The 25,324-nt window shown below is 38.8% G+C and overlaps 1 protein-coding gene across 1 annotated transcript; it reads left to right on the forward strand.

Moving 5' to 3' along the window:
* The first annotated feature begins 11,026 nt into the window (after nt 1-11,026).
* LOC125376962 (cell wall protein DAN4-like) lies at nt 11,027-23,857 on the forward strand. Its single transcript, XM_048389639.1, has 4 exons — nt 11,027-11,415; nt 19,045-19,627; nt 20,134-20,262; nt 23,096-23,857. Exons 1-4 carry the CDS (start codon nt 11,083-11,085, stop codon nt 23,347-23,349), a joined length of 1,299 nt encoding a protein of 432 aa, XP_048245596.1. The 5' UTR covers nt 11,027-11,082; the 3' UTR covers nt 23,350-23,857.
* The last annotated feature ends 1,467 nt before the right edge of the window (nt 23,858-25,324 follow it).

Genomic DNA, 25,324 nt, shown 5'->3' on the forward strand with positions numbered 1-25,324 from the left:
TTCTATAGAAGCTATCATTTGGTACATATGTCTAAACTCAGCCGAGCTGATAGTGGCTTTAATTGAGTACTTTTGACATTATCCATGAAAGCCATGAAAACAATGAATGGCCTGAGCAAATTCATCCATCTCTACCGTTACATGTCCACTTTGCAAATTCTAATACTGGAGCCGGGGCTAGTGGTTAAAGCGTTCGCTCGTCGCGCCGATGACCCGGGCTCCATTTCCGACATGGGCACAATGTTTGAAGCCGAATTCTGGTGTCCCCCGCCGTGATATTGCTGGAATATTGCTAAAAGCGGCGTAAAACCATACTCACTCACTCACTTACTAATATTGGAGCCTTAGCTGTCTTGGTCTCTCACAATCAAATGCGTAAATATCGCAAATGGATTTACTTGTCCGCAATACAATATCACATAATGAGAGTTCAATATGTACATGAATAATTGGTTTTGAAATCGTGACTAGTTAAATACATGGCGGCCTTCGAGAGGCTGACGAGCCTCCTTTCGGGTTACCGGAAGATGCGAATGATAACGAACGCCAACGTGTAAACACCAATGCAATCATGTTGGCTCGTCAGCAATCATTTATGTAGGGAACAATAATATAATTTTTATGGAAGCGTGTAAGTGCCACGGTCTAAATGTTTTTTTTTTATCATCTATGTAGATAATACTTTCATCTTAGTAGATGATACTTACATCTATGTAGATGATATTTACATATACGTATGTGATATTATAATTGTATGTATCGTCACTCAGTCAGAGATATTGTCTTGTGAAGTTGGTTGGATAGTAGTTTATACAAACACTTATATCATAAATAAATGTGATAACTTTATTACTGTTCATTTAATTAACTTTAAAATGGTCGTATATTTTCATTTAGCCTTTTCCGTATTATTACAACATACTGAGATCATTTCAAATTGTCAAACTCGTAGCGCTAAAATAAAACCACGAACAGCGGAATTGTATCTTTAGTGATTCATCGGATGATGACGAGTTTTGGTTTGATTGGTTGGTTGGTTTGTTGTTTAACGCCGCACTCAGCAATATTCCAGCTATATGACGGCGGTCTGTAAATAATCGAGTCTGGACCCGACAATCCAGTGATTGACATCAGGAACATCGATCCACGCAATTTAGATCGATGACATGCATCAACCATGTCAGCGAACCTGCCCACCCGATCCCGTTAGTCGCCTTTTACGGCAAGCATGGGTTGCTGAAAACCTATTCTACTCCGATCTTTACGGGTCGTATTGGTATTGGTTTCATATAGTTTTAGTGATTCTCAACCCTTCATATTCATATTTTATCTCTTAAACCTAATTTCCGTTATGGATAATTCTAAGAATCAACATGTTCTGCTTTAACCATGTTATGGTTGATATATTATTTCGCTAAAAGTTTGAATAATGACCTGCAGTTGTTTGTTGTTTGTTTGTAGTCCGGAGAACATTTTGTGCTTCTCTTTATTACGGTTATAAGAGAATGCGACGTGTGTCGACACATTGAAATGACGATATGCTGTATTTAATGTGTCTATAGTACCTCAATAAAGACATGTCAAGGTAGAAAGTCAAACATTGATTAAACCAGAGGCTTATACTGACCCGGAACTAGTGTCGATTACTCGAGAAAATTTTGTTACCTTAGTCGATAATTTGATAGTAGATGATACATTCGCCCCCGTAGACTATCATATTATGTACGTAGATGAAAGTATCTTCTTTGTATATGTGAGTAGTATCATATACGTAGATGCAAGCATCATCTACGTAGATTATAGTACCATCTACGTTAATGTAACTATCATGTACGTGGATTATAGTACCATCTATGTAAATGTTACTATCATCTACGTGGATTAGAGTACATCTACGTAAATGTAACTATCATCTACGTGGATTAAAGTACCATCTACGTAAATGTAACTATCATCTACGTGGATTATAGTACCATCTACGTAAATGTAACTATCATCTACGTTGATTACAGTACCATCTACGTAAATGTAAGTGTCATCTTCGTAGATGATAGTACCAGCTACGTAAATGTAACTATCATATACTTGGAATATAGTACCATCTACGTAAATGTATCTACCATCTACGTTGATTATAGTACCATCTACGTAAATGTGAGTGTCAACTTCGTAGATTATAGTACCATCTAAGTAAATGTAAGAGTCATCTTCGTAGATTATAGTACCATCTACGTAAATGTAAGTGTCATCTTCGTAAATAATAGCACCATCTACATAAATGTAAGTATCATCTACGTGGATTATAGTACCATCTACGTAAATGTTAGTGTCATCTTCGTAGATTATAGTACCATCTACGTAAATGTAAGTATCATCCACGTGGATTATAGTACCATCTTCGTAAATGTAAGTGTCATCTTCGTAGATGATAGCACCATCTACGTAAATGTAAGTATCATCTACGTGGATTATAGTACCATCTACGTAAATGTTAGTGTCATCTTCGTAGATTATAGTACCATCTAAGTAAATGTAAGTATCATCTACGTGGATTATGGTACCATCTACGTAAATGTAAGTGTCATCTTTGTAGATAATAGCACCATCAACGTAAATGTAAGTATCATCTACGTGGATTATAGTACCATCTACGTAAATGTTAGTGTCATCTTCGTAGATTATAGTACCATCTACGTAAATGTTTGTGTCATCTTCGTAGATTATAGTACCATCTACGTAAATGTTAGTGTCATCTTCGTAGATTATAGTACCATCTACATAAATGTTAGTGTCATCTTCGTAGATTATAGTACCATCTACGTAAATGTTTGTGTCATCTTCGTAGATTATAGTACCATCTACGTAAATGTTAGTGTCATCTTCGTAGATTATAGTACCATCTACGTAAATGTTAGTGTCATCTTCGTAGATTATAGTACCATCTACGTAAATGTAAGTATCATCTACGTGGATTATAGTACCATCTATGTAAATGTAAGTATCATCTACGTGGATTATAGTACCATCTACATAAATGTTAGTGTCATCTTCGTAGATAACAGTACCATCAACGTAAATGTAAGTATCATCTACGTGGATTATAGTACCATCTACGTAAATGTGTCATCTTCGTAGATAATAGCACCATCTGCGTTAATGTAAGTATCATCTACGTAGATGATACTTTTTTTAGACTGTGGCACTAATACGCTCCCATAAATGTATTATTCGAGATATTGGTGATTCTCGTCAGAGATCGATCCTAACTCTTGCAAGGCTAGTACGTCACGTGATATAAGCTTAGGTTTGAATAACTCGATCGAATAACAACCGAATACAGATATTGATCTTCTAGTTTATGTATGAGTAGTTTTCTTTCATGGGTGCATGTGCATATATTGATGTGATGTGACAGTTTCCTTGGTGACGTGTTTCATACCTGCTAACTTCATGCACCTACATTCCCCATTGGGATTCTTTGATAGAATTGACCCCAAACAACACATGTTGGTCGTACAAAGCATCTGAATGGGTCGGGTGTCAGTCTCAGTGATTTGGTAGAGAGCATACCCCGACGGCGGGGATCGTTGATCATAATTTTATCAGCATTTTCTTTTTGAACCACACCTCGGGGATATCATCAATGTGTGTATCCTTTGTGGCCCGGGAATTTTGTTGAACAGATTGACCAGTTTTGTCAAGGTCATCATTGTAACATTTACTGTATGTCAGGAAAACCTGGTGCATTTTGGGGTGGGGATACGATCTGAAAAGTTTATGAGAAACCTAAGTGTAAGGTCAATCTACGTGGGACCTTCGGATTAGAAATGGTCGTCACCAGCCTATCTATGCTGGTCTTTAGAGGCGACTTAATGGATTTGGTGGTCAGGCTCGGTGACTTGGCTGATGTCGTTCATCGTATCCCGACGGTGTGGAGCGTTGCTCACAATATCAATCACTGGTTTGTCTGGTCCAGACTCCATCATTTACATACCGAAGTCATGTAGTTCTTTATAATACTGAGTGCGGTGTTGAATAACAAACATACCTTATAGTGGTTCAGGTCACGGTTAAGTGTGTTGGCCATTTTCCCTCCAATGCCCTTTGAGGGTCAGGGTAATTAAATCAGAAGTATAAAAATATTCTTATTAATGTAGGTAGACTTTAACTGAACTTTAACTTTTCAAAATGTATGGCATTAGACATGACTTTGTCCAAACCGACGAGATGTCACTGAAGTGGGTTCATATGGCATGTATGTTCCTTTAGCGGAAGTGATGATATTAAACCGGAAGTAACTGTCACTTTGTTTTTGACTTAGCTTGAGAATGGAACTTTCTGTTTGAAAGCTGTACGGCAGTGGGTATGTGTTTTCCAAGATAAGTGCTTTTCGCTTGTTAAACGTGTAGCTGGAGGCATAAGGTGAAGTTGTACTGCAAATGACAAAATTAGGGGTCACATATATATTTGAATATATATTTGAATATATATTAAATATTTATATGTATTGGTTCCTCATTGTCTGGGCTGATATCCAACGTAATCCTTGTATTGGCCCAATGTTGGGCCAACGATTCTAGTCAATGTTGGGCCGACTGTCAAAATAACGTTGGCCCAACGTCTGACTGCCAGCTGTGTAGGCAAGTGCGTAAGAATACCATTTTCTAAACGCCGTGAACAACTATTATAGTTGTGTTGTTCCACCCGTGTTCTGTGATAAATTTATTAAAAGAGTGAAAGACTGAGATTCCTGAAGGGTGTTAAAGTGAATTATCTCATGCGGCGGTAGCCGGGCTTCGGAACACTTTCATCTCTTGTGTTGGCTGTAAAAATATTTTAAATCCAGTAAAATATTTACTGGACAATATATCTTCTTAAGCGTTATTTGTTTGAAACCCTTCTTATTCTAACAGCTATGCTTAAATGCATTGCAAAGCAATCGCGCCTCCTGGTTCCCTGCGCCATGGTTGTTGTCTAAAATGTGATATTTCAATGCAATTGTAAGTTAAATTAAATACCTCTAACAGAAAATGAGTATTCATTAATTCAAAAGGTATGAGATAAAATCTTCGCATTATTTCAAGTATTTTTTGTGTAAATATAAAAGTATTTTATTTTTTTACCACTATATCATGTATGCGTGCAATCAATGTGTAAAAAGGTCAGTGTGTATAGTAGGGATAATTTATATTTTGAGTATGAAGTGTTTTGGGTAATTTGTTTTAAAACAAAGTGTCAACAACAAATGAAGTATTTAATAAATAGGATATTTCATGGTCTAGGGAAATATGATTTATCTTTCATCTTTCATCTCGTAACGTCGAAAAGGAGATATTTTCGCGAGTGGCACATATATATTTGTCATTTTGTATGCCATTATCACTTCAAAGAGCTAAATAGTGTTTTCAGCAATGTGGATACAAAACCTAAGAAATAGCAAAATAAATGTACATATATCAACTTTCTTTACAAAGAAACAACTTGTACGTGAAGAATATCAGAGAGAGATTCGAGTCTCGCCAGCTCAATTCAGCGCAGGTTATTTTGATCTGAAGGTCTATAAAGACATATTTCAAACGTCGAACAATATCTATAGATCTTGTAACCTTAATATTGTGGGAAATGAGTATCACTTTATTCTCGTTTGCAAACTCCATCTTCAATTAAGGAACGAAGCATATGTGATATCCAAATATCAATTTGTAGCGCATACTCACGTCAACCTCCTTACGTTTAACAACATACTGATGTGTTCAATCCTGCATTGTTCATGAAACACGCGTACCTTGTGATTGTGTTGAACTACGGGCCTCTGTTTATGATATAGAAGTAATTGTACAATGGATTTATTATGATATTAGAAATGATTTAGTGGCCTTTACATGATAGGATCATATTTCGACACATCGATTGGTTGTCTCCACTTCAAACGTTACAATTTGCAATCAGCGTCTTCTTTTGATATATACAAGCAGGAGGTTCGTGATCAATAAAGCCGCATTAGGCTAAATGTGAGGCTAATGCAAACATGTTAAGGACATTTATGTATTATTCCCCATGACAAACACCTTGCTTTTTCGATATTTGAAACTATCACTGTTCCATTGTGTCGACTGGATCCCTTAGCATAGATAAAACACTCGCGTTATAGTTCCAGTGAAATCTCAGGATCACATTGTTCCATACATCACGGTTATGTCTGTGATTTCGATGGTTGTGTCTTTAATCAATATGCAGCTTCCTTATCAAAATCATAGCTCTGTCCTTATAGCCAGTACTTCTTCAAAGTGTTTTTGTTTGATATAACAGTGACAAAAATGATGTCCAATGCAATTCCCTTTTTTCACTTGTATCATATGTTTCCATGTTTGTTTCAGGTGAACTATTTGCTTGCATGTGCATGTGTTTGTGACGGAGGTTACTGGCAGTGCAGGATAATCTCACCTTTTCGCGAGCACCTGGTATCGTAACTTCTTTTGATAATGAGACATACAAAATCGTACATTGGACTATGCTCTGCAGTGATTTCTTGTAAATATGGAAAGGGTTTTATCGTTTGTATTATTATGATTTACCAATTGTACAAATATGAGTCTTGTATTGTTTACTTTCCATTTTCTTCTTTTTCGAATGAAACGAAAGTAGCCACATTGGTTACGTAAAATAAAGTTTTAAAAAATATACCCAGTGGTTTATGTGAGACACTTTGCTGTAGACATTTAGGGGCTTTTGAAGGCGATTACTATTTTTTCCGAGCATTGTGTAAAAAATACCACACAAACAAGACTACTGAATATGGCTCGATAATGTATTTTTGTTCATGTAAGTTGAAACAAAAAGGATATGAGTAGTTTTGCTATGACTACAACAAGACAGAACACTTTTTTTTAGCCAGAATGTGTTTCGGTAGCTGATTGTGCATGTCATCTCTATAATTAAGGAAGCAAATTTGATTCCTTACCTCTTCAGAAGGAAAAAAACCTATGTTTATCGTAACTCAACAAGAATGATTATTGTCTGATTTCCGCATTTTTGACACAGGTGTAAACACTTTTGTCCAAAATCACAATTAATATTCGGGCCCAAAATACCAGTGCATTCGCTCGTATTTCATATTTTAGCGGGGGCACGGGTGGCCCAGTCGTCTAAGACGCCGCGATTCGCTGTGCATTGTTGCGTCCCTTGGGCACGCCAGAAATCTATGACTGTGGGTTCGAATCCCGGTTCGCCCCGATTATGTTTCTAGGTTTGTCAGCACCACACCCGTGCTCATGGGTTTCACCGAAGCGGTAACCGAGATCTGCATCACTTCGGGCTTTCCTCCCACATTAAGCTGACACTCTGTAATAGAACTGGGATACTGTTAAAAGCGGCGCTGAACCCAGGTCACTCACTCATATTTTAGCACATCTGACGGAAATCGAGTAAATTTATGTCGTGGACTGTTTCTCAGGTGTCCGTCGTGAACAATCCCCACGGGTTTCCAAAACAGATGTATGTAGTTGATACACACATTATTCCCTAGCGGTTACGTTATAGCATTTTACGATTACGTTATAGCATTTTACGGTTACATTATAGCATTTTATGGTTACGTTATAACATTTTACGGTTACATTATAGCATTTTACGATTACGTTATAACATTTAACGGTTACGTTATAGCATTTTACGATTACGTTATAACATTTTACGGTTACATTATAGCATTTTACGGTTACGTTATAACATTTTACGGTTACATTATAGCATTTTACGGTGACGTTATAACATTTTACGGTTACATTATAGCATTTTATGGTTATGTTATAACATTTTACGGTTACATGATAGCATTTTACGATTACGTTATAACATTTTACGGTTACATTATAGCATTTTATGGTTACGTTATAACATTTTACGGTTACATTATAGCATTTTACGGTTACGTTATAGCATTGAAGCATTATCAATTGGATCTCTCGCCTCCAATGTGATGTCATAAGCGAATGATACCACATCTGCAGACAAGCAGTATTTCTAAACCATATTACTATTTTGTACAAATAAAAGATGTTTCACTCAAGTTTGTATTCTTACTTTGACGAACACAGGTAAAACGACATATGGGAAGTTCTTTCTCATAGATATTGACCGTCACATGAAGTAGGCCGCGTTTTAATATTTTGTTTGCGAGATGATGTATCTTTCTTATTTCAAGATTGTCTCAAGCGTCGCAATTGGTATCAATTTGAATCCATATTTTCGGACCTTATGATTAAGAATGATATTTGATAATAAACAAAATGTCACATTCGTCAAAAGTCGAAATCTCCTTGTCAAATCAAGGAAATGTTCTACCTCAGTCGATTGTTATTGATATATTTGGTATCAAAATAGATGTTTTGTTTGACAAACAAACCTGTGATACATTTACTGAAGTTCTTTCACGCTTGCATCTTTTCCGTAAAGATCAATTATCAGATTTACGGTGATTCATCTTGAAACAAACCCCTTTAGATCACACAATTGATTTACGGTAATTCACCTTGAAACCGCTTTAGATCACACAATTGCTTTACGGTAATTCACCTTGAAACTCCTTTAGATCGCACAATTGATTTACGCCGAATCACTTTGAAACCCCTTTAGATCACACAATTGATTTACGGCGATTCACCTTGAAACCGCTTTAGATCACACAATTGATTTACGCTGATTCACCTTGAAACTCCTTTAGATCACACAATTGATTTACGGTAATTCACCTTGAAACTCCTTTAGATCGCACAATTGATTTACGCCGAATCACTTTGAAACCTCTTTAGATCACACAATTGATTTACGGCGATTCACCTTGGAACCCCTTTAGATCACACAATTGATTTACGCTGATTCACTTTGAAACCCCTTTAGATCACACAATTGATTTACGGTAATTCACCTAGAAACTCCTTTAGATCACACAATTGATTTACGGTAATTCACTTTGAAACTCCTTTAGATCACACAATTGATTACGCTTATTCACCTTTAAACCCATGTGCATCAAATGTCCTATATTCGGCGATTCACTTTTGAGCCTGCGTAGGTCACCCCTCAGATGTACGATGGTTATCCATTTCTATCCCATGTCCAATTTACGTTGATCACAGATCAGAGTCTGTGATTCGTCTATAAAATCTAGGACAAGGATACTGTTATAAGTGGCGTAAAATCAAACTCTCTCACTCACTCTATATTAATTACAAGCGAGGTTTTACCTGGGTTGAACAGTTATTTTCCGTGATCGATTCATATGGTTTTCGCCAGTGTTTTGCCTGTTACGACCAGTGGAGTCTGTTGCGGCAGATAATCGAGACTGGTTATTCTCTGGCGTTTCATAATACAATCATATGAGTTTAGGGGTGGTCGGGTAGCCTAGTGATTAAAGCGTTCGCTCGTCACGCCGAAAACCCGGGTTCGATTCCGGACATGGGTACAATGTGTGAAGCCCATTTCTGGTGTCCCCCGCCGTGATATTGCTAGAATATTGCTAAAAGCGGCGTAAAACCATACTCACTTACTCACTCATATGAGTTCAGTTCCCATTGAAACACACCAGGGCCCACTTGCACAAAGAAATCTTAGCGCTACGACTATTGTAAGCCTATGTTAAAGAATGGGAGTTACGATTATCTAAGCGCTAAGATCGCTTTGTGCAAGTGGGCCCAGTGACGTCACTCCAGTCTTTGATTATTATGTCTTACGAATGAATAGTCAATTAGCCATGGTCATATAACCTTCAACCCACATTTCAATTCATGTAAACTTGGACATGACAGAGCAATTATTTTGTTTTGACATGTTTGGATCCCATGACTATGCATTATAAAAAATAACTCTTGACGAAACTTTGGACACGTGCTTCAGTAGCAGACAAGATATTTAACGTGCATCACACACGTTTAAACACATAGTCACGAAGACGTCTGTTTAAACTACTTACAACTGTACATAAGAATGTTATGTCAAAGTCTAGTAGTTGGGATGTACTATATGTTCCCGTGTATTTACCTGGTAAACAATTGACTTGCCTATGCATGTGTTTGTGACGGGTGCCACCGGTGGGGAAGGATACGCTTACCTTTTCGCGAACATCTGGTATCATCACTATTAAATAGTGATTCGTAAATACATGCTCATGATTCATTCGGAATCGTGCAATGGACTCTGATTTAAGAAAAGGTTTCTTATAAGATATAGGTAGGGATGTGTTAAAAATATAAACATACTCGTACCTGTTGGTGGGTGAAAAGAATTATGGGGCACGACGAGTCTTTTTTACGGATCGATGGTCACTCAATGTTCTCCTTAGCATTGTTCAAGTAGAACGGTTGATGCATTGTCACTGTTCTTTTCTAAGGACGAATGACGCTACCCTATTCTGGCAGCAACTCTCTGTAGCCTCTACAATGAAGATGAGGAAATCGTGTATATCGATCACTAATTCCGCCGACCATAATTGCAAAGATCGATTCATCGGTAGACATACATGTATATCACTCAATGTTCGATCTCACAGCAACCAAGCTCAATTCCTCCCAAATGAAACTGTACCTGAGATGATGTTCTATTGTTGGCGATGCCCGTCGGCTTCTACGACCCACATTACATTGAGATTTCCTCCTACATCAAACTAACACACGGTGATATAAGCTCATCGCCCTCTGATTACAGGAATACGCCTGCAAACATCCTTGTGTACCCTTATAGTATGTCATCGTCACGGAATGACGAACGATTGATTCCGTAGAACTATACCATAATCGCAAAGTCAATTTATGATTGATTTATAAGTAACATCAAACTTAAGTCATTGATCTGTATTATATGCATTGAGCGATGAATCAATAGGTTTCCATATACTGATTATAAAAGTGGTAATTTTATTAATTTTATAACAAAACAAACTACCCCCTTAGTGCATGTAACATATTGACCACTCGCTATGGTAACCATACGGGAGCGCCACGAGGAATCAGAGCATCAGTGCACACCAGTCTCCAGCACCGTTGACACGTTAAGCACAGGTGTTCAACAGATCTTAGCGAGTGCAGAATGGTTTTCTATTCTCGGTACAAAATGGTGTGGGATAAAATCAAAATGAAGACCATCATGTTGATGTTGATGTTTTCATGTGTGTCATCAGATTGGCTGTCAGAGATAGGTGGAGAGCAGGACAGAGTTTTACCCGGACATGTGTATCAGGTATTTCAGACAGCAACAGTTCGACAGTGTCACCGACTCTGTGGGTATTCAGGAAGGTGCGTTTCGGCCAACTGGATCTTGTCAACTAGTGAATGTCAACTTAGTACTAGTGCTGTAGGTGGCGGTAGTTTGCAAGTGTCCGCGAACAACGTGTACCTTCCGGTTCATCAATTTCCTCCACAGGTAGGCAGTTTCCATATGAATGCGTAAATGTTGAATCATGACAGTTCAATAGGGTAACAGATACCCTAGTTGACTAATGAGGCTGTGAACTCTCCTGAATTCCGAATATTATCCATGTTTTCATCTCATTTGCTCACCCTAAGCCATGAATTCCGAATACTACTTAACACAACCCCAAAATCATATGTAAGAATTGAATGAACAAAGGCAGAATGTCAGCCACAGACCAAAACCTATAGAACACGTTCCTTGGTCATAGAAGGACGACATTTGAAATTAAATATATATAAGGTATAGAATTATTTTTTTTAAATGTTGAATCTGCATAGTTACCAAATTCGATTTTATTGCGTTCCGTGTATCACACTGCAGAGTATCCTCTGAATGCACCCCCGAATCCCGCGTATAATTATTTGAAGGTGGGTGTGAATCCCACATTTGCCCTGATGATGATCACTGGTATGTCAGTACTATATGCTCATGATATCAATCACTGGATTGTCTGGTCCAGACTCGATTATTTACAGACCGCCGTCATATAGCTGGAATATTACTGAGTGCGGCGTAAATCAACAAACCAACCATATTACACGTTGTGGTGTAACCGACATACTGTTCAGAGCGGCATTTCACTATTTGGGGCGGTCGGGTAGCCTAGGGGTTAAAGCGTTCGCTCGTCACGCCGAAGACCCGGGTTCGATTCCCGACTTGGGTACAATGTGTGAAGCCCATTTTTGGTGTCCCCCGTTCGATATTGCTGGAATATTGCTAAAAGCGGCCTAAAACCATACCCACTCACTCACTCACTCATTCACTATTTCATTTTATCACAGTTCGAAATGGTCAACCTACTCTGAACAATACAATATCTACAACATCTCAAATTCAATTGGGCCTCAGTCTGGCACACTATGTAATCCTCTATGCTCATTCAAACTGATCTTAGAGTCTCTTCAGCCGCACCGATAGACAGATCAGTGTAGTTGTGATGTGTGTATGAACTTTAGGGTTGATTTATAAATTGGCATCTATCAACCAGTGCCGGTTTCAAGGAGAGAATATATTTAACAGCTTGATTGACTGCAAGGTTTGCTGGTAGCTTGCAATTGGTTTCTAAGCATCATGGACTCGGTAGGACTAGTTTTGACAAAGAGAACAAGAGTTATAAATTTTATGTGATAAAGAATACGAATATATTAATGGAAGATATTAGGTGCGTGTATCTTCAATGTTTAACTATTATCATCCAATACTGGCTTAAACAGGATATATCACTTGGGTGAGATATGGAGGTTAAAACTAGAGTAAATTTAACAATGATCACGCTTGTGTGTTTTGGGATTGTAAATATCCTGTATTAGGTATGAATATTCTATTTAGAAAGCCTTGGTGTGGTAATATAGGATATTCACCACCCCAAAACACACAAGCGTGATCATTGTTAAATTCAGTCATCGAAAACTAGTTCCCATCTCTCACAAGCATTGCCTAAACATTGCTAGTATTCCTGGAATGTGTGCTTTAATATACATGATGTCAGAAGGTCAGTGATTTGTCAGTCGGGCAGTGGCAACAGTCAGAATAGTTACAACTGAAGCTACATTGGGGTAACTACATATAGGCAACATAAAAATTGCCTACACATATTGTTTCTTATTGCCTTTCGCGGCAATCCATCGGTCGAAAAACTGGCCGTAACTGCCCTTTATCCAAGGGTGGCTACTTTAACCTAATCTTTCAGACGTCACGTTTGTTTAGAGTCTGCCTGGCCTGCCATGACGTTACGAAGAGCAGAGTCAGACGTACACCCAGCGACAACATTAAACAAGGCAAATATTCGGTCGAATCCATCTTTTAATTTGGGGAAAAGGCCCCAACCTGAGTTGCTGTATGGAAGTTCGTAGGTTTTTGTATCTATACTGTGGGATCACACTATGTCAAAATGTTACTATTAGGACCAACCCTTTGGTATTCTCAGGAGTGTTGTAAGAGACAATAAACACAACTGGGAAAGGAGGAGTGGGGTTTGTTAAACATTTTTTTTGAAGGAAATCCAGCATGTTGGTGTTCATTATTTAAAACAAACAAACCATTAAGGCAAGAATCAGTCGATCTGTATCTTTCGTTCTACAACGTCATACGTCTATGTTTATAAACTGATATTTGATACTGTGAGCACAAAATAGTTCCACATTGTCCTTGTGAGAATAGGGGGCACTGGTTGCCCAGTCGTCAAAGCCGTCGCAATTCGCTATGCAAGCCTGGAACCCAAGATTGTGGGTTCGAATCCCGGTCAACCTCGATTAGGATTCTAGGTTTGTTAGCACCATACCCGTGCTCGAGGGTTTTACCAATCAGGTAAACATATGAGATCTGCATCACTTCGGGCTTTCCTCCTACATTAAGCTTACACGCTGTAATAGAACTGGGATACTGTTCAAAGCATCATTGAACCCAGCTCACTCACTCACTTTTATGAGAATGAAGGTTGATAGGTACGATACCCAATCGTCCAAATCATCGAACCTGAACATTCAAATCATTAGGTTGCATTGAGCGCTTTTCGCTGACATTATTGAATCAATATATACTCCATTCCAGACAGAACATATTGAATAAACAATCACGAAACTTTTAAGGACCATGAACTTTAGTACTTATATTGATCTAACAATATAAAAATTCAAAAAGCGAGAGGGCATAAGCTGTCTAATAGTGGAAGCACATGTATCTCTATTGAGCGTAATATGTGATAATCCTTCTTTGACAAACACTGTTTTCAAGATTTTAACCAATACTTTATACCAATACTTGATTGAGAGAACTTGAATTGATTAAAGGACATCTCGCGATGGCACATGGCATTAAGTCGACTCAAATCGTTGGAAAAGACATAGCTCAAGTCCACACACAAATCTGGCTAAATGTGCGCTTCAGGTATTATCTATGGTAATTTTGCAATAAGGGAGCGACGATTTGATTTTCTCTTGAGATTTTTTTCTTGTCGAGAGCAGATGGTCAAAGACTCGCTGCCGTACATCAATGCGCTCAAGACGCAGACTCTGTACACAACAACCTCGGTATGGGTTTTCAGCTTGATGTTCTCGTCAAACTGGCGGGGATGGTGTACGCAATGCCGATCCGCCTTTGATCTCAGCATTCAAGGACAGATTGTCTGTGATGACTGAGCCGAGGTAGGTTAACGCGATGTCGTCTGCTCGATGCCGTGGCCCAGCATGTTTGGCTTCTCTTCTCTTGGTCTTTGTTAAGTGTGTCAGAGCTGGGTCGTCTGCAAAAGCAGAGGGCTTTACGTACTTGACTAATTAAACAGCTTCCCATCCGATTTTGTGCGGCGTTAGACTCAGTCTGTCGAAGGTTCGATGTGTGGTTCAAGTGTAAACATGACTGTAAAGAAGATTCCAAGCAGGGATGGGCAAGTACACAGCTGCAGGATCGCAACTGAGGTATCCCATCCATTCCGAGCCCTAACTAATAGGATTTCACGTCCTCCTCCATTGCTAGTAGGCGCCAAGTGGCTTCCAGTGCAGTTTAAAAATGTTTTCCCAGGAGTGTAGATGAATAGTGCTCAACCCATCTCTTCATCTGCTTGCCTCTGTCACTGGTCGTTTTGCCCATTGCAGATTTCAGGTGCACCGTCTTATTTTGATTTGGATCAATGTCTTTCTTGATGCCATCGCACACACCTTGGATGATCTCACCATCAATGGATAATTGACTTCCCTCGCACAAGAGATATTTGCTATATGTAAAATAGAAAGGACAAAATCATTCCATAGTCATAAGATATCTCTGCTTGAAGTAGCTTCCATTTTGCAATTCCGAAAAAATCATAATCATGTGTTCATGAAACAAATAGTTGTGGTACCAGGTGCCCGCGAAAACATGTGTTTGGTATATTATGCCAAATGATTTTTAACTAGAAAAGAAAACTACTTAAATATAGTTCACAAATATGTTCTGTGAAGGTTTCACCACGGCCAAAAGATTTAAAATGTGTATGAAGCATAACGGTTGTACTTTTCAACAATAGTGCTCCTAACCTTGTTATAGATTAATAATATACCAACAGCGGATGTTTGCTATTTTATAGATTTATTCTTGAAAACATACCGTGAAGTTAATACGTATAATGAAGTAGTTCCTATCAGCCAATCAAACCTAGAATGACCGAGAGATGATAATATGTGCGCACTGCAAAGGTGTGTGGCAAATACATACACGCTTGAACTTCTTTAACACCAGGCGTTGTTTAGGATTAAGCAGTGATTGATTAAGCTATTTTTTATATGTCATGCTTTCTACACACGTAGGAATATAATCGATATTACATGTAGCATACAAACGCTGTAGCCATTGTTCAACCCCACCGGACGCAATTATCCGAGCTTGTCAAATAATCAAAAATCAACCTTTGGTATTGGTCTGACTATTTGATCTTCTTGGAGCTGGGGCTGGGCTGGGATTTTATCGCAAAATATATATTCTGCTTCAGACAGTTAAAACAAACATTACATTGTTGCAAAGTGTTTTTCTTAAAAAAACATGTCAGGTCATATATTTTATCAAAATGGAGAAGCGATATTTTAACTTGTTCGACTGGTAATCACTATCAATTTGTTAAATAACTTCCTTCTCTCAGCAAATATATCTGTCCCCAAGAGCGATTTCTTTAAGATACATAACTACATATTTAAATCTTCCTGTTGAAACAAGCCGTTGGCATGGTATCTCCTGAGAACATAGAACTTGTACATTATGTGAATCACTAGTTTTTGCCGACAATTCCAGGATATTTCGCTGTGAGGTATTCAAAGAAGACAGAAATTTGCACATATCTAAGAAGTACTTATGTTGGCAAAATTTGTTCCCTTTCCAACGCATATTTTGTATGCAATTTGAAATAAGGGACAAAACCCCTTCCATATCCAATAGAAATCCCTACATAAAGCAGAGTTCATTGTACGATTCCGACTATATTATGAGCATGTGTTTATGAATCACTATCAAATATTACAAGGTGTTCGCGAAAGGTGAGCATATCCTGCCGCACTGGTGGCACACGTTACAAACACATGAAAAAGGAAAGTCAGGTGTTCTCCTAAAAACAACAGCACGGGAACATATGGTACAAGTCAAAATAAGGAATAACATCGAACATAATTTTTGTCACTGATGCGTCAAATTTGGAAATGTCCTCCACATGTCTACCATAAAAGGTTTTGAAAGCTTTACTGAGACCTTGAATGTTGTAACCTTGATGAAACAACTTCTGAGCAAGAGTTGTAGGACGCTCTTTGAAATCTTGTTAGAAAGAGCATGCTCGATTGAATCCCAAAAGTGGTGAAATGTGAACACCAAAGGCTGGAGCTGCTCGACATGAATGGTAAGTTGACTATTGGAAAGTTGAAGTCGTCCCTCGTCTTGTGGAGAGTGTTTTGTCACTCTGAATCTTTATGCATAGATCTGAATGTGAAACAGATGTTTATTTGTTTGTTGTTTAACGCCTCACTCAGCAATATTAGACGGTCTCACTGGTCTCCTTTATTTCTAGTTCAGGTGGGTGAATCAGTGGAAGGGAATTGGCTATTGGTTTGTTATTGAACGATATAAGATCATCGATATACCCTTATAACTTAAGTTAAACTTCTGGGCCAAATAACTTTGTTTTCACTGCCAATCCAAAAAAAATTAAGATTCATATGCATCAAGAAACAGATCCGCAGGACGGGGGCCACAATTGGTGCCAAATGGTACGTAGTTATCAATGAGGAAGTCCAGCATTTCACATATTGTTTTCTCAGACGACATTTGCGTTCATTTTTCACAAATTGTCCTGAACCTCTGAATATAGATACGTAACTGTGTTCACCACATTTTTTAAGAAAAGCCCAATGGATAAAGGGATGAAGTTTCCCTTAAGTTTGTCATATTGGGATAGTGTTGTAGAGAGTTGAAAAATCAAATGTTTTGACAGAATTGAACTTGGTATTTTTTCTGAGATTGCAAAAGTTTAATTCAACTTGTCTCAAATACTTTCTGTTAATATAAAGAAAGTCCTACCTTGATTGTATTAAGGATTATGGTTACTTTTTGAGACAGGGATTTGGTGGTACATTTGCTAGACCCAGCAACATATCTCTCTTCGTACGGATTTCTTTTGAGCTTTGGAAAAGTACAAAAGAGCAATGGACAAATGAAATCTTTATGTTCGTTAATATGAATTATAAACTCGAAAATACGATCTACGAAGTGTTGCCATCTTGTTATCACTATTATATATGAAATATGTACTATTCTCTTATACCACAAGTGGTGTTTTATGGAGAAGTAGCAAGTTGTGAAGTCATTTCAAGTTTAGTAAACGAATAATTGATAATAACAAAAAAAAATTACATGGAATGTCTTCTCAGCATTACTTTCAACATATATTGATTCATTTAGACGAGGGAATGCAAGACAATTTCAATAACCAGTGAGCATTCAGATCAATAGCCACACTAAATGACTTCATTAAGATCAGGTTATTTCAAACAAATAATGATCGATCTGTGCCAAATCTAACTGTTTACATGTTAGGTATAAACACTAACAGGTCCATAGTTACAAGTGACTTGCTCCAAGACATTAACTCAACATAGGACAGTTGGTACTTGATAATTATAATAAAAGTGTAGACACACATTGTTGATGTTAGGAGTATAGCTAAATTGAACCGTACTGATTAATAGTCATAGTTAAATGTAACGAGAAGGTCACAGGAAAACGCTTTTGTACTTTACTTGTCAACAGACATATTTCCAGATCATAATTGTGAAAAATATAAAGGAGTTCATACAAGATTTCAGAGAAGTAGAATGTCCATCACACTGTGATGGCGGCACTACTTACGTAGGGTCAGAAATGCAGTAGCAGTCTCGTTGTGAATAATTAACTGCAGATTCATATTTTCTGCAGCATTTCTATGTGGCCGACATTATTAAGACGTTTGTGTTTTGTTTTGTTTGTTTGTTGTTTGACGCCGCACAATATTCCATCCATATGACCGCGGACCACCCGATCACGTTAGTCGCCTCTTACGACTAGCATGGGTTGCTAAAGACCAATTCTAACACGGAATCTTCACGGGACCAAACCGTTTGTATTTGCTTTGTCTGTATTTGCCTTGTATTATCCTATATGGTTGGCTTGTATTCTTAGGGTGACCTGAAATAATACGAAAAAATCACTTATCTAAAACCCCAACATGCGGCCTTGCAGTTTGTCAAAAAGTCATGTTGTGTTTTCAAGAATTTGACTGCTCTCGTTACTCCGGCCCTCTCTCCCTTTTGTTTGAAATATCACGAAGTGTTTGGAGACCTAGACGTCTCACAAATATTGTCTAAATGGTCCTCGTGCTCGTTTCAGGATTTCTGTTCATAAATTTATTTAAACAGATTACTCGAGCTTTTCTAAGTTTTTGCTAACATCTAATTATTTATTTCAGTTGCTCTATGAACTTTATTCTTTTATTCCAGACAAGGTTTATTTAGTATGGTAATGTCAGTTGTTTTAGTTCACGATAGAAACGAAACATTTTAATCTTATTTTTGTTGTTGAAAATCTTCCTAGACTCACCCATGCGCAGATGAACCCTGTGGAGATGACCACGTGTGTGTCCCTGTCACCAAATCTACCAACTATGTATGTGTACACGTCGACACACACACAAACCAAGCACCTGCGACTGGAATAACGACCGGTACTGCACCTACTGCTGCAACAACTTCTGTACAGGATACAACACCGGCGTTGACAACAACACTGACACCAACGACGACACCTACACAAACAACATCCACACCGACTTCGACACTTGCACCGACAACAACACCCTTACCAACTACAACGGCAGCACCATCTACTACAACACCTGCACCAACTACAACAGCATCACCCACTACTACAACACCCGTCCCAACTACAACTCCGGCTCCGACTACAACACCTACACCAGAGACCACACCAGCACCGACTACCACGACATCTGTACCAACTACAACAGCAGCACCAACAACTACAACACCTGCACCAACTACAACATCCGTCCCAACTACAACACCAGCTCCGACTACAACACCTACACCAACGACGACACCAGCACCGACTACCACAACAGCTGTACCAACAACGACTACACCAACAACTACTACCCGTAAGTACAGAGTAAACCCTTGAAATAGGTTCCATAGGAATTAGGTTATCTGGTGCTCTGGGCAGTTGCTGGTCATGTCACAAATGACTTCCGTTGGCATTCCGGGGCAGACGAATTCCCAGTAGCTCGAACTAGCCGAGGATTCAAGACATTGACATCGTACAGTTCTTTAAGACCATTATTGGTGTCCCCCACATTGATATGGCTCGAATGGTCAAAAACATCAAAACATGATGTGATGTTATCAGTTAGCCCGACTACCCATTCAGTTTGTCACTTACCAACTTTGTTTCAGGTTTCTCAGCCGATGAATTGGTCCTACCTGCCTAATTAAACTGCAACATTATTACCTCATGTTCTTTAACCTTTGGCTTTGGTATCTACAGCAATTATGTCGTAAAGAAACGTTCTCTGATATTTTCATTTAAATTGTTCCAGGCAATGAAGTGCGGCTGTTAAGCAGGACGTACGAAACCCTTGGCTTAATAACTGTTCTTTTCACCCAGATGATGGCACGTGCGTTGATAACAGTGACTGCAGTTCCCTTCCCTTCACAGAGTGTTCAAACAGCCTCTGCGCATGCACCGTGGGAAGTGACATGGATGAATCCACTGGCATATGCAGATCATTAGCAGGTATATTGACATATCTTTTGATAGTAAGAGAGCACAATCAATGTGAATATCGCTTCAGTAGTACATATATTGAAATAATTAGGTAAATATTGAACACTTTGACATTCTAAAGATAACATGACACGGATTGCTGTCGAAACTATACTGAACTGCAAAAGAAACGTCACCATGGATAGATATATGAGGAACCTTATTTGTCCAAACGATGTAAACATACTTTGAGACATATTAAAAAGATGAAACTTGGAAAAAACTGATCATCAAGGTTGAAATTAAAGTGTCAAATGTTCTTGTGTTCGTGTGGTCTCAAGACTTGATCAATGTACCGAGCTGCTGTGACACCATTGCCTCTCTCTGGACCGATGTTCTAGAAGACCACAGGGTCGACCCTCTGTGCAAGACCAATTCCACCCTACACCATGATGCTCGGACCACCCCACGAGTCTCTGACAAAAACACAAGCATCCGAATAACGTTCCCCACTGCGTCGCCAGACTCTCTCTCTCTCTCTCTCTCTCTGCCATCAGCTGTTGAGATACAGTAACGGCTCTCGTCTGAGAAGAGAACTCTTATCCACTGCTAGTGGTGCCAAGGTGGGTGCTGTGTTGCCCACTGAAGACGGTCCCGGCGATGACGTGGTGTCAGAATGGGTCCTCGGTGTGGCCTGTGACAGTGGAGGTGTCTGCTCGTCAATCGTCGACTCACGATGTCCGCACTAATGTGTCGCTGGTGTGTCCCCATTGTCTGGCGAGCAGTTTCTGCAGCAGTAGCAAAGCGATCTTGAAGATGCTGTCGCACAACCTGACGATCCTGACGTCGGGTGGTGACCCTTGGTATTCCACTACGTGGTCGGTCATCTGTATTGCCTGTATATTGTCCTTGAAATGCATTGGACATTAAATGCGTTGGCTAATTGTCGGGTGGTTTGTCCAGCTTGCAATCGTCAAAGGGTCTGGTGCCGCTCATTTCTTTTAAATCTTGGCATGTGGTAGCAATTCAATAACGAATCAATGTCATCCGATCTGGGTGGATTTTTAGAGGGCAAGAAATGGGGGAACGCATGTTTCAATTTGCAAGGAACTCACGGAATTCACGTGCATCGGGTTACCATGGCCGTTGCCGTGATGCGTTTGGGCGATCGGTTTTATTGTCATCATATTTCTTTATCATCAAATTTCATTTTTCCGGACAAGGTAATGTTAAATTTTAGAAACTTTGACAAAAATTACCCAGATATTTAAAAAGGAAAACTTTTCATGCAATGCTACTTGGGGTGACGTTTCTTTTGCGGTTCAGTGTATTTGACTATTTCATAAGATTTCTCTCATCAAACTAAAATGGGTCCTAAGATGAAACAAACTTAAAAATATAAATGACGGAGAACCGAACAGAAAGCATTTGAACCTATTTGAGGTCCTCCTTGAAGCGTTTCTGCCTTTTTATATATGTTGCGCCTAGCTCAGCTGTTCAGTGGCGCTTTGAAAGCATTGGCAGTTGAGCTTCATGTTTGTATATAGGAATCAGTTAGGTAGCTTGTCTCTCTCTCGAACTGTCCCTTACGTGAAGACTAGAGGTTTACCCTTTGTCCCTTGTGGAATTGGTAGCCAGTTTCTTAAGTAACGGTGAAATGTAATTTTGTAAGTTGGTCCTTGTTATTCTTGCTGCTCTGTTTTGTACTCTTTTGAGATGGTTGATTGAACAGGAACTATTTGGCAATGAATTACAGTAGTCCAGTCTTGATGAGACATACGAGTGGATCAATAGGTTAGCGGTCTCTGGGACAAGATACTTTCGAATTTTCCCTATATTCCGCATATGAAAGTTAGCTGCCCCTGAGATTTTTAGAGCTTGTTGCTTTGATACATCACTGGCAACAAGTTTTCTTATTGGTGTAAAATGTGAAAAAGGTAACATTGGATTTGAAAGGTGAAGATGAACATGTTTTACTGATCAGCTGGTACTCACAGCACCAGTCACCTCCACCGCTCACCACCTCATACCCCGATCCGCCAGTGACACTGGACCTAAGCCAATAACAACGGATGCGCGCGTACAATCTCACACAGCAACCACACGTCCACTTGCATCAGTTCAATAAAAACGAGAACAACAGAGAACATTAATAATCAATTTACTTTCAAAGACAGAATTGATGCATTTATCTTTGTATGTATCTTGAGAATGAGGCCAAATACTGTAAACCAAAAAGGTTGGTCGGTTGGTTGGTTGTTTTACGCCGCACTCAGTAATCTTCCAGCTATATGACGGCGGTCTGTAAATAATCGAGTCTGGACCAGACAATCCAGTCATTAATATCATGAGCATCGATCCACGCAATCGGGATCCATGACATGCATCAACCAAATCAGCGAGCTAGACCACCCGATCCCGTTAGTCGCCTTTTACGACAAGCATAGTCGCCTTTTACGGCAAGCACAGGTTGCTGAAGACCTATTCTAACCCGGATCTTCACGGGGCTCAACCAAAAAGGAGATATCGAAAAACATATACTTTTGTGTCAGAAACGAAATTGTTGCAATCTAGAAATATGCAGAAATACTACCCAAAGAAGTAATAGAATACCCGATTTTTCCATACTACTGTAGTTAATTTGTCATACCATGACATGACAGAATCGGGTGCTCTCTAACTTCTTTTGAGTAGTATACTGCCACTGAATGTGAAGTCAGATCGCAGAAAACAACATCCACGCCCACCAGGTGCAGTGGGTGACGTTTGATGAACAGATTGTGGTTCAATGTTTTCATGTGTAGTTCATTTGCACGATGGATTAATACAACTGTTTTGTTTTAATAATTTGTAATCATTACAGAGTGCTCGTCCTTTGGATCTACCTTCACCACCTTCACGGATAATGCCATCACCGATCATAATCTTCAGACCCATACATCGAAGACGTCAGCACAATGTGAACAATTGTGTCTAGACGCCTCATTCGTATGTAAATCGTTTGAAATGTTTTTCAATACCTGTTTCTTGCAGGAAGTCTCATGGTATGATGTTACAGGAAGTGAACGTGGATATAAGAAATATGTCAATCACAGCCAACGCAGATGTAATTGGTGAGCTACGGTATGAATTGAGGGCCATTCTATGCTACAGGAGTAACAATCCCAAAGCGCAACAGCTTGTCTATATATCGGTGCTTGTCCAGCACACCGAAGTAGTGTAAGGCCTTATGATTTCAATTTATTGTGTTCATAGTTTGGTGCTGGTATTATAATAATTATAAACCATTTTACTTGGAATGTTTCCGAAGTAAATAATTTGGTCCAGATATAACAGGGAAGAAATTAATGCATCCTCAAGTTTAACCACAGCCCCAAAAATCTATTTGCAGGCCATATTGGATGTCCTGTGTTAATATACCTGTGAATACAAATCTTTGAAAATTGTTTAGTTCGTGGGTTTTGTCTAAAAAGTATTACATCCTTGGTCCCTTGAGCAGCATAAACAATTTCACTTACACATCACATACATAGAGAAGCGAGATTAAGTCATTCAATAGTGGTCTGCGTCTCTTCCTGTAACAGCAGGTAACATTGAAACGTTGAACTAAAGGAGTTTGATAAGCATCGGCCTCGGAATCCTTACATAGATATTTTGGTTAACCCCTGGTTTAACCATCGTTTTACTGTGTCGATCCGCTGACTGTCAGTTCGAATCACTTATCAATATAATACAGTGGGTTTCATCTCTTGTGTAGCCCCTTCAATGATTTAGTGTGCACTGTATAACACGTTTGAATCTTATACTACATGTAAGTATGTACCACAAATATTTTTTGAATATGGTTAATTGATGTATGTCATTAATCCTGTTTTGATTTCCTAATGTCCTGCGTACTGTCGGTGTTGTTTCAAATATCAGACTGTTGTCGGGGGCGCTGCAATTCACTGTGCAGAGTTGCGTCCCTTAGATATGCCTGAAACATATGGCCAGCTTCGCCCTGATTAAGTTTCTAGGTTTGGCAGCAATATGCCGATGCTCGGGGTTTCAGCATTGCGGTAAACGTATTAGACCCGAATCACTTCGGGCGTTCCAACACACCAAGCTGTGATGCCATGATGTAGGTAATCATGCAAATCTGTGTTCACGGCTGTGCTCAACCAACTTACTCACTTACGTCTGCTAGATTCTTTATGAATATTGATATCATCTTTGACATTACTTATTTGTACCTACATTTTTTTTAGCTTCTTTGTTACTATTACCACGTTGCTATATAAGTGCAATAATCTTGGACGCGACGTGAAACCCCATTTCACCTCACCTCACCTTGTTACTATTACATGTGAAATATGTGTCAAGCTGCTAATATTTTCTATGGATGAACACGCACTGTTAATATTTACATTTCAATATATGTCAAATTGCTTATACATTTCTTCAATAGTTGAACACGCCGTTATAATTCATTACTAACACAAAGTGATGTCAATAAAACTCACCACTATCAAACTGTTGTTTTGTTTAGTTATGATACTACTACTAAATGTAAACTGCCGGGGAAAAGAAAGTATACACCTATGTTTGATGGTGGCTAAAAATTATACTAACAAGACATGATTATCGTATGGTGATGTATTGATTCGGGTATCATGGTTCTGTTTTCGACTTTAAGTTTGCAGAGTTTCGACCACGGTTTGGTAACATTTTTAATGTGTTGGTCAAATCCAAATTTGAAGTGTATACTTTATTGTTCCCGTCAGTTTGGAAACTGCTATAAAACTGAACTCAGATATTTTCGTTGTTTCCTATACCAATCAAACATAAGAGAATAAAAGCGACAAAACCCTTCCCAAAGTCGAGAGTCAACCTCTTCGGTTTATATTAACAGAGAAATTGGCCTGTAAACTAGTTGACTGATATATAGAGAGTAACTTACGAACAACAAGGATAAACGGATTATCTGTCCCTTTGGGAATTAATGTTGAACGTTCCTCGTCAAGGATAGGAATTTATAAATTGATTGATTTGGAGCAGATAATCACCCATAATCTTTATATTACCAATAGTATTTTTTGCTGAGAAAATGTAG

Source organism: Haliotis rufescens, unplaced genomic scaffold, assembly GCF_023055435.1.
Source record: "Haliotis rufescens isolate VD_foot unplaced genomic scaffold, xgHalRufe1.0.p SCAF_8, whole genome shotgun sequence".
Lineage (NCBI taxonomy): Eukaryota > Metazoa > Mollusca > Gastropoda > Lepetellida > Haliotidae > Haliotis > Haliotis rufescens.

Coding starts and splice junctions, on each gene's coding strand:
- LOC125376962 (XM_048389639.1), top strand. CDS start 11,083: ATGGTTTTCTATTCTCGGTACAAAATGGTGTGGGATAAAATCAAAATG. Junction 11,416..19,044: donor TTCATCAATTTCCTCCACAG/GTAGGCAGTTTC, acceptor AAATCTTCCTAG/ACTCACCCATGCGCAGATGA. Junction 19,628..20,133: donor TACACCAACAACTACTACCC/GTAAGTACAGAG, acceptor CTTTTCACCCAG/ATGATGGCACGTGCGTTGAT.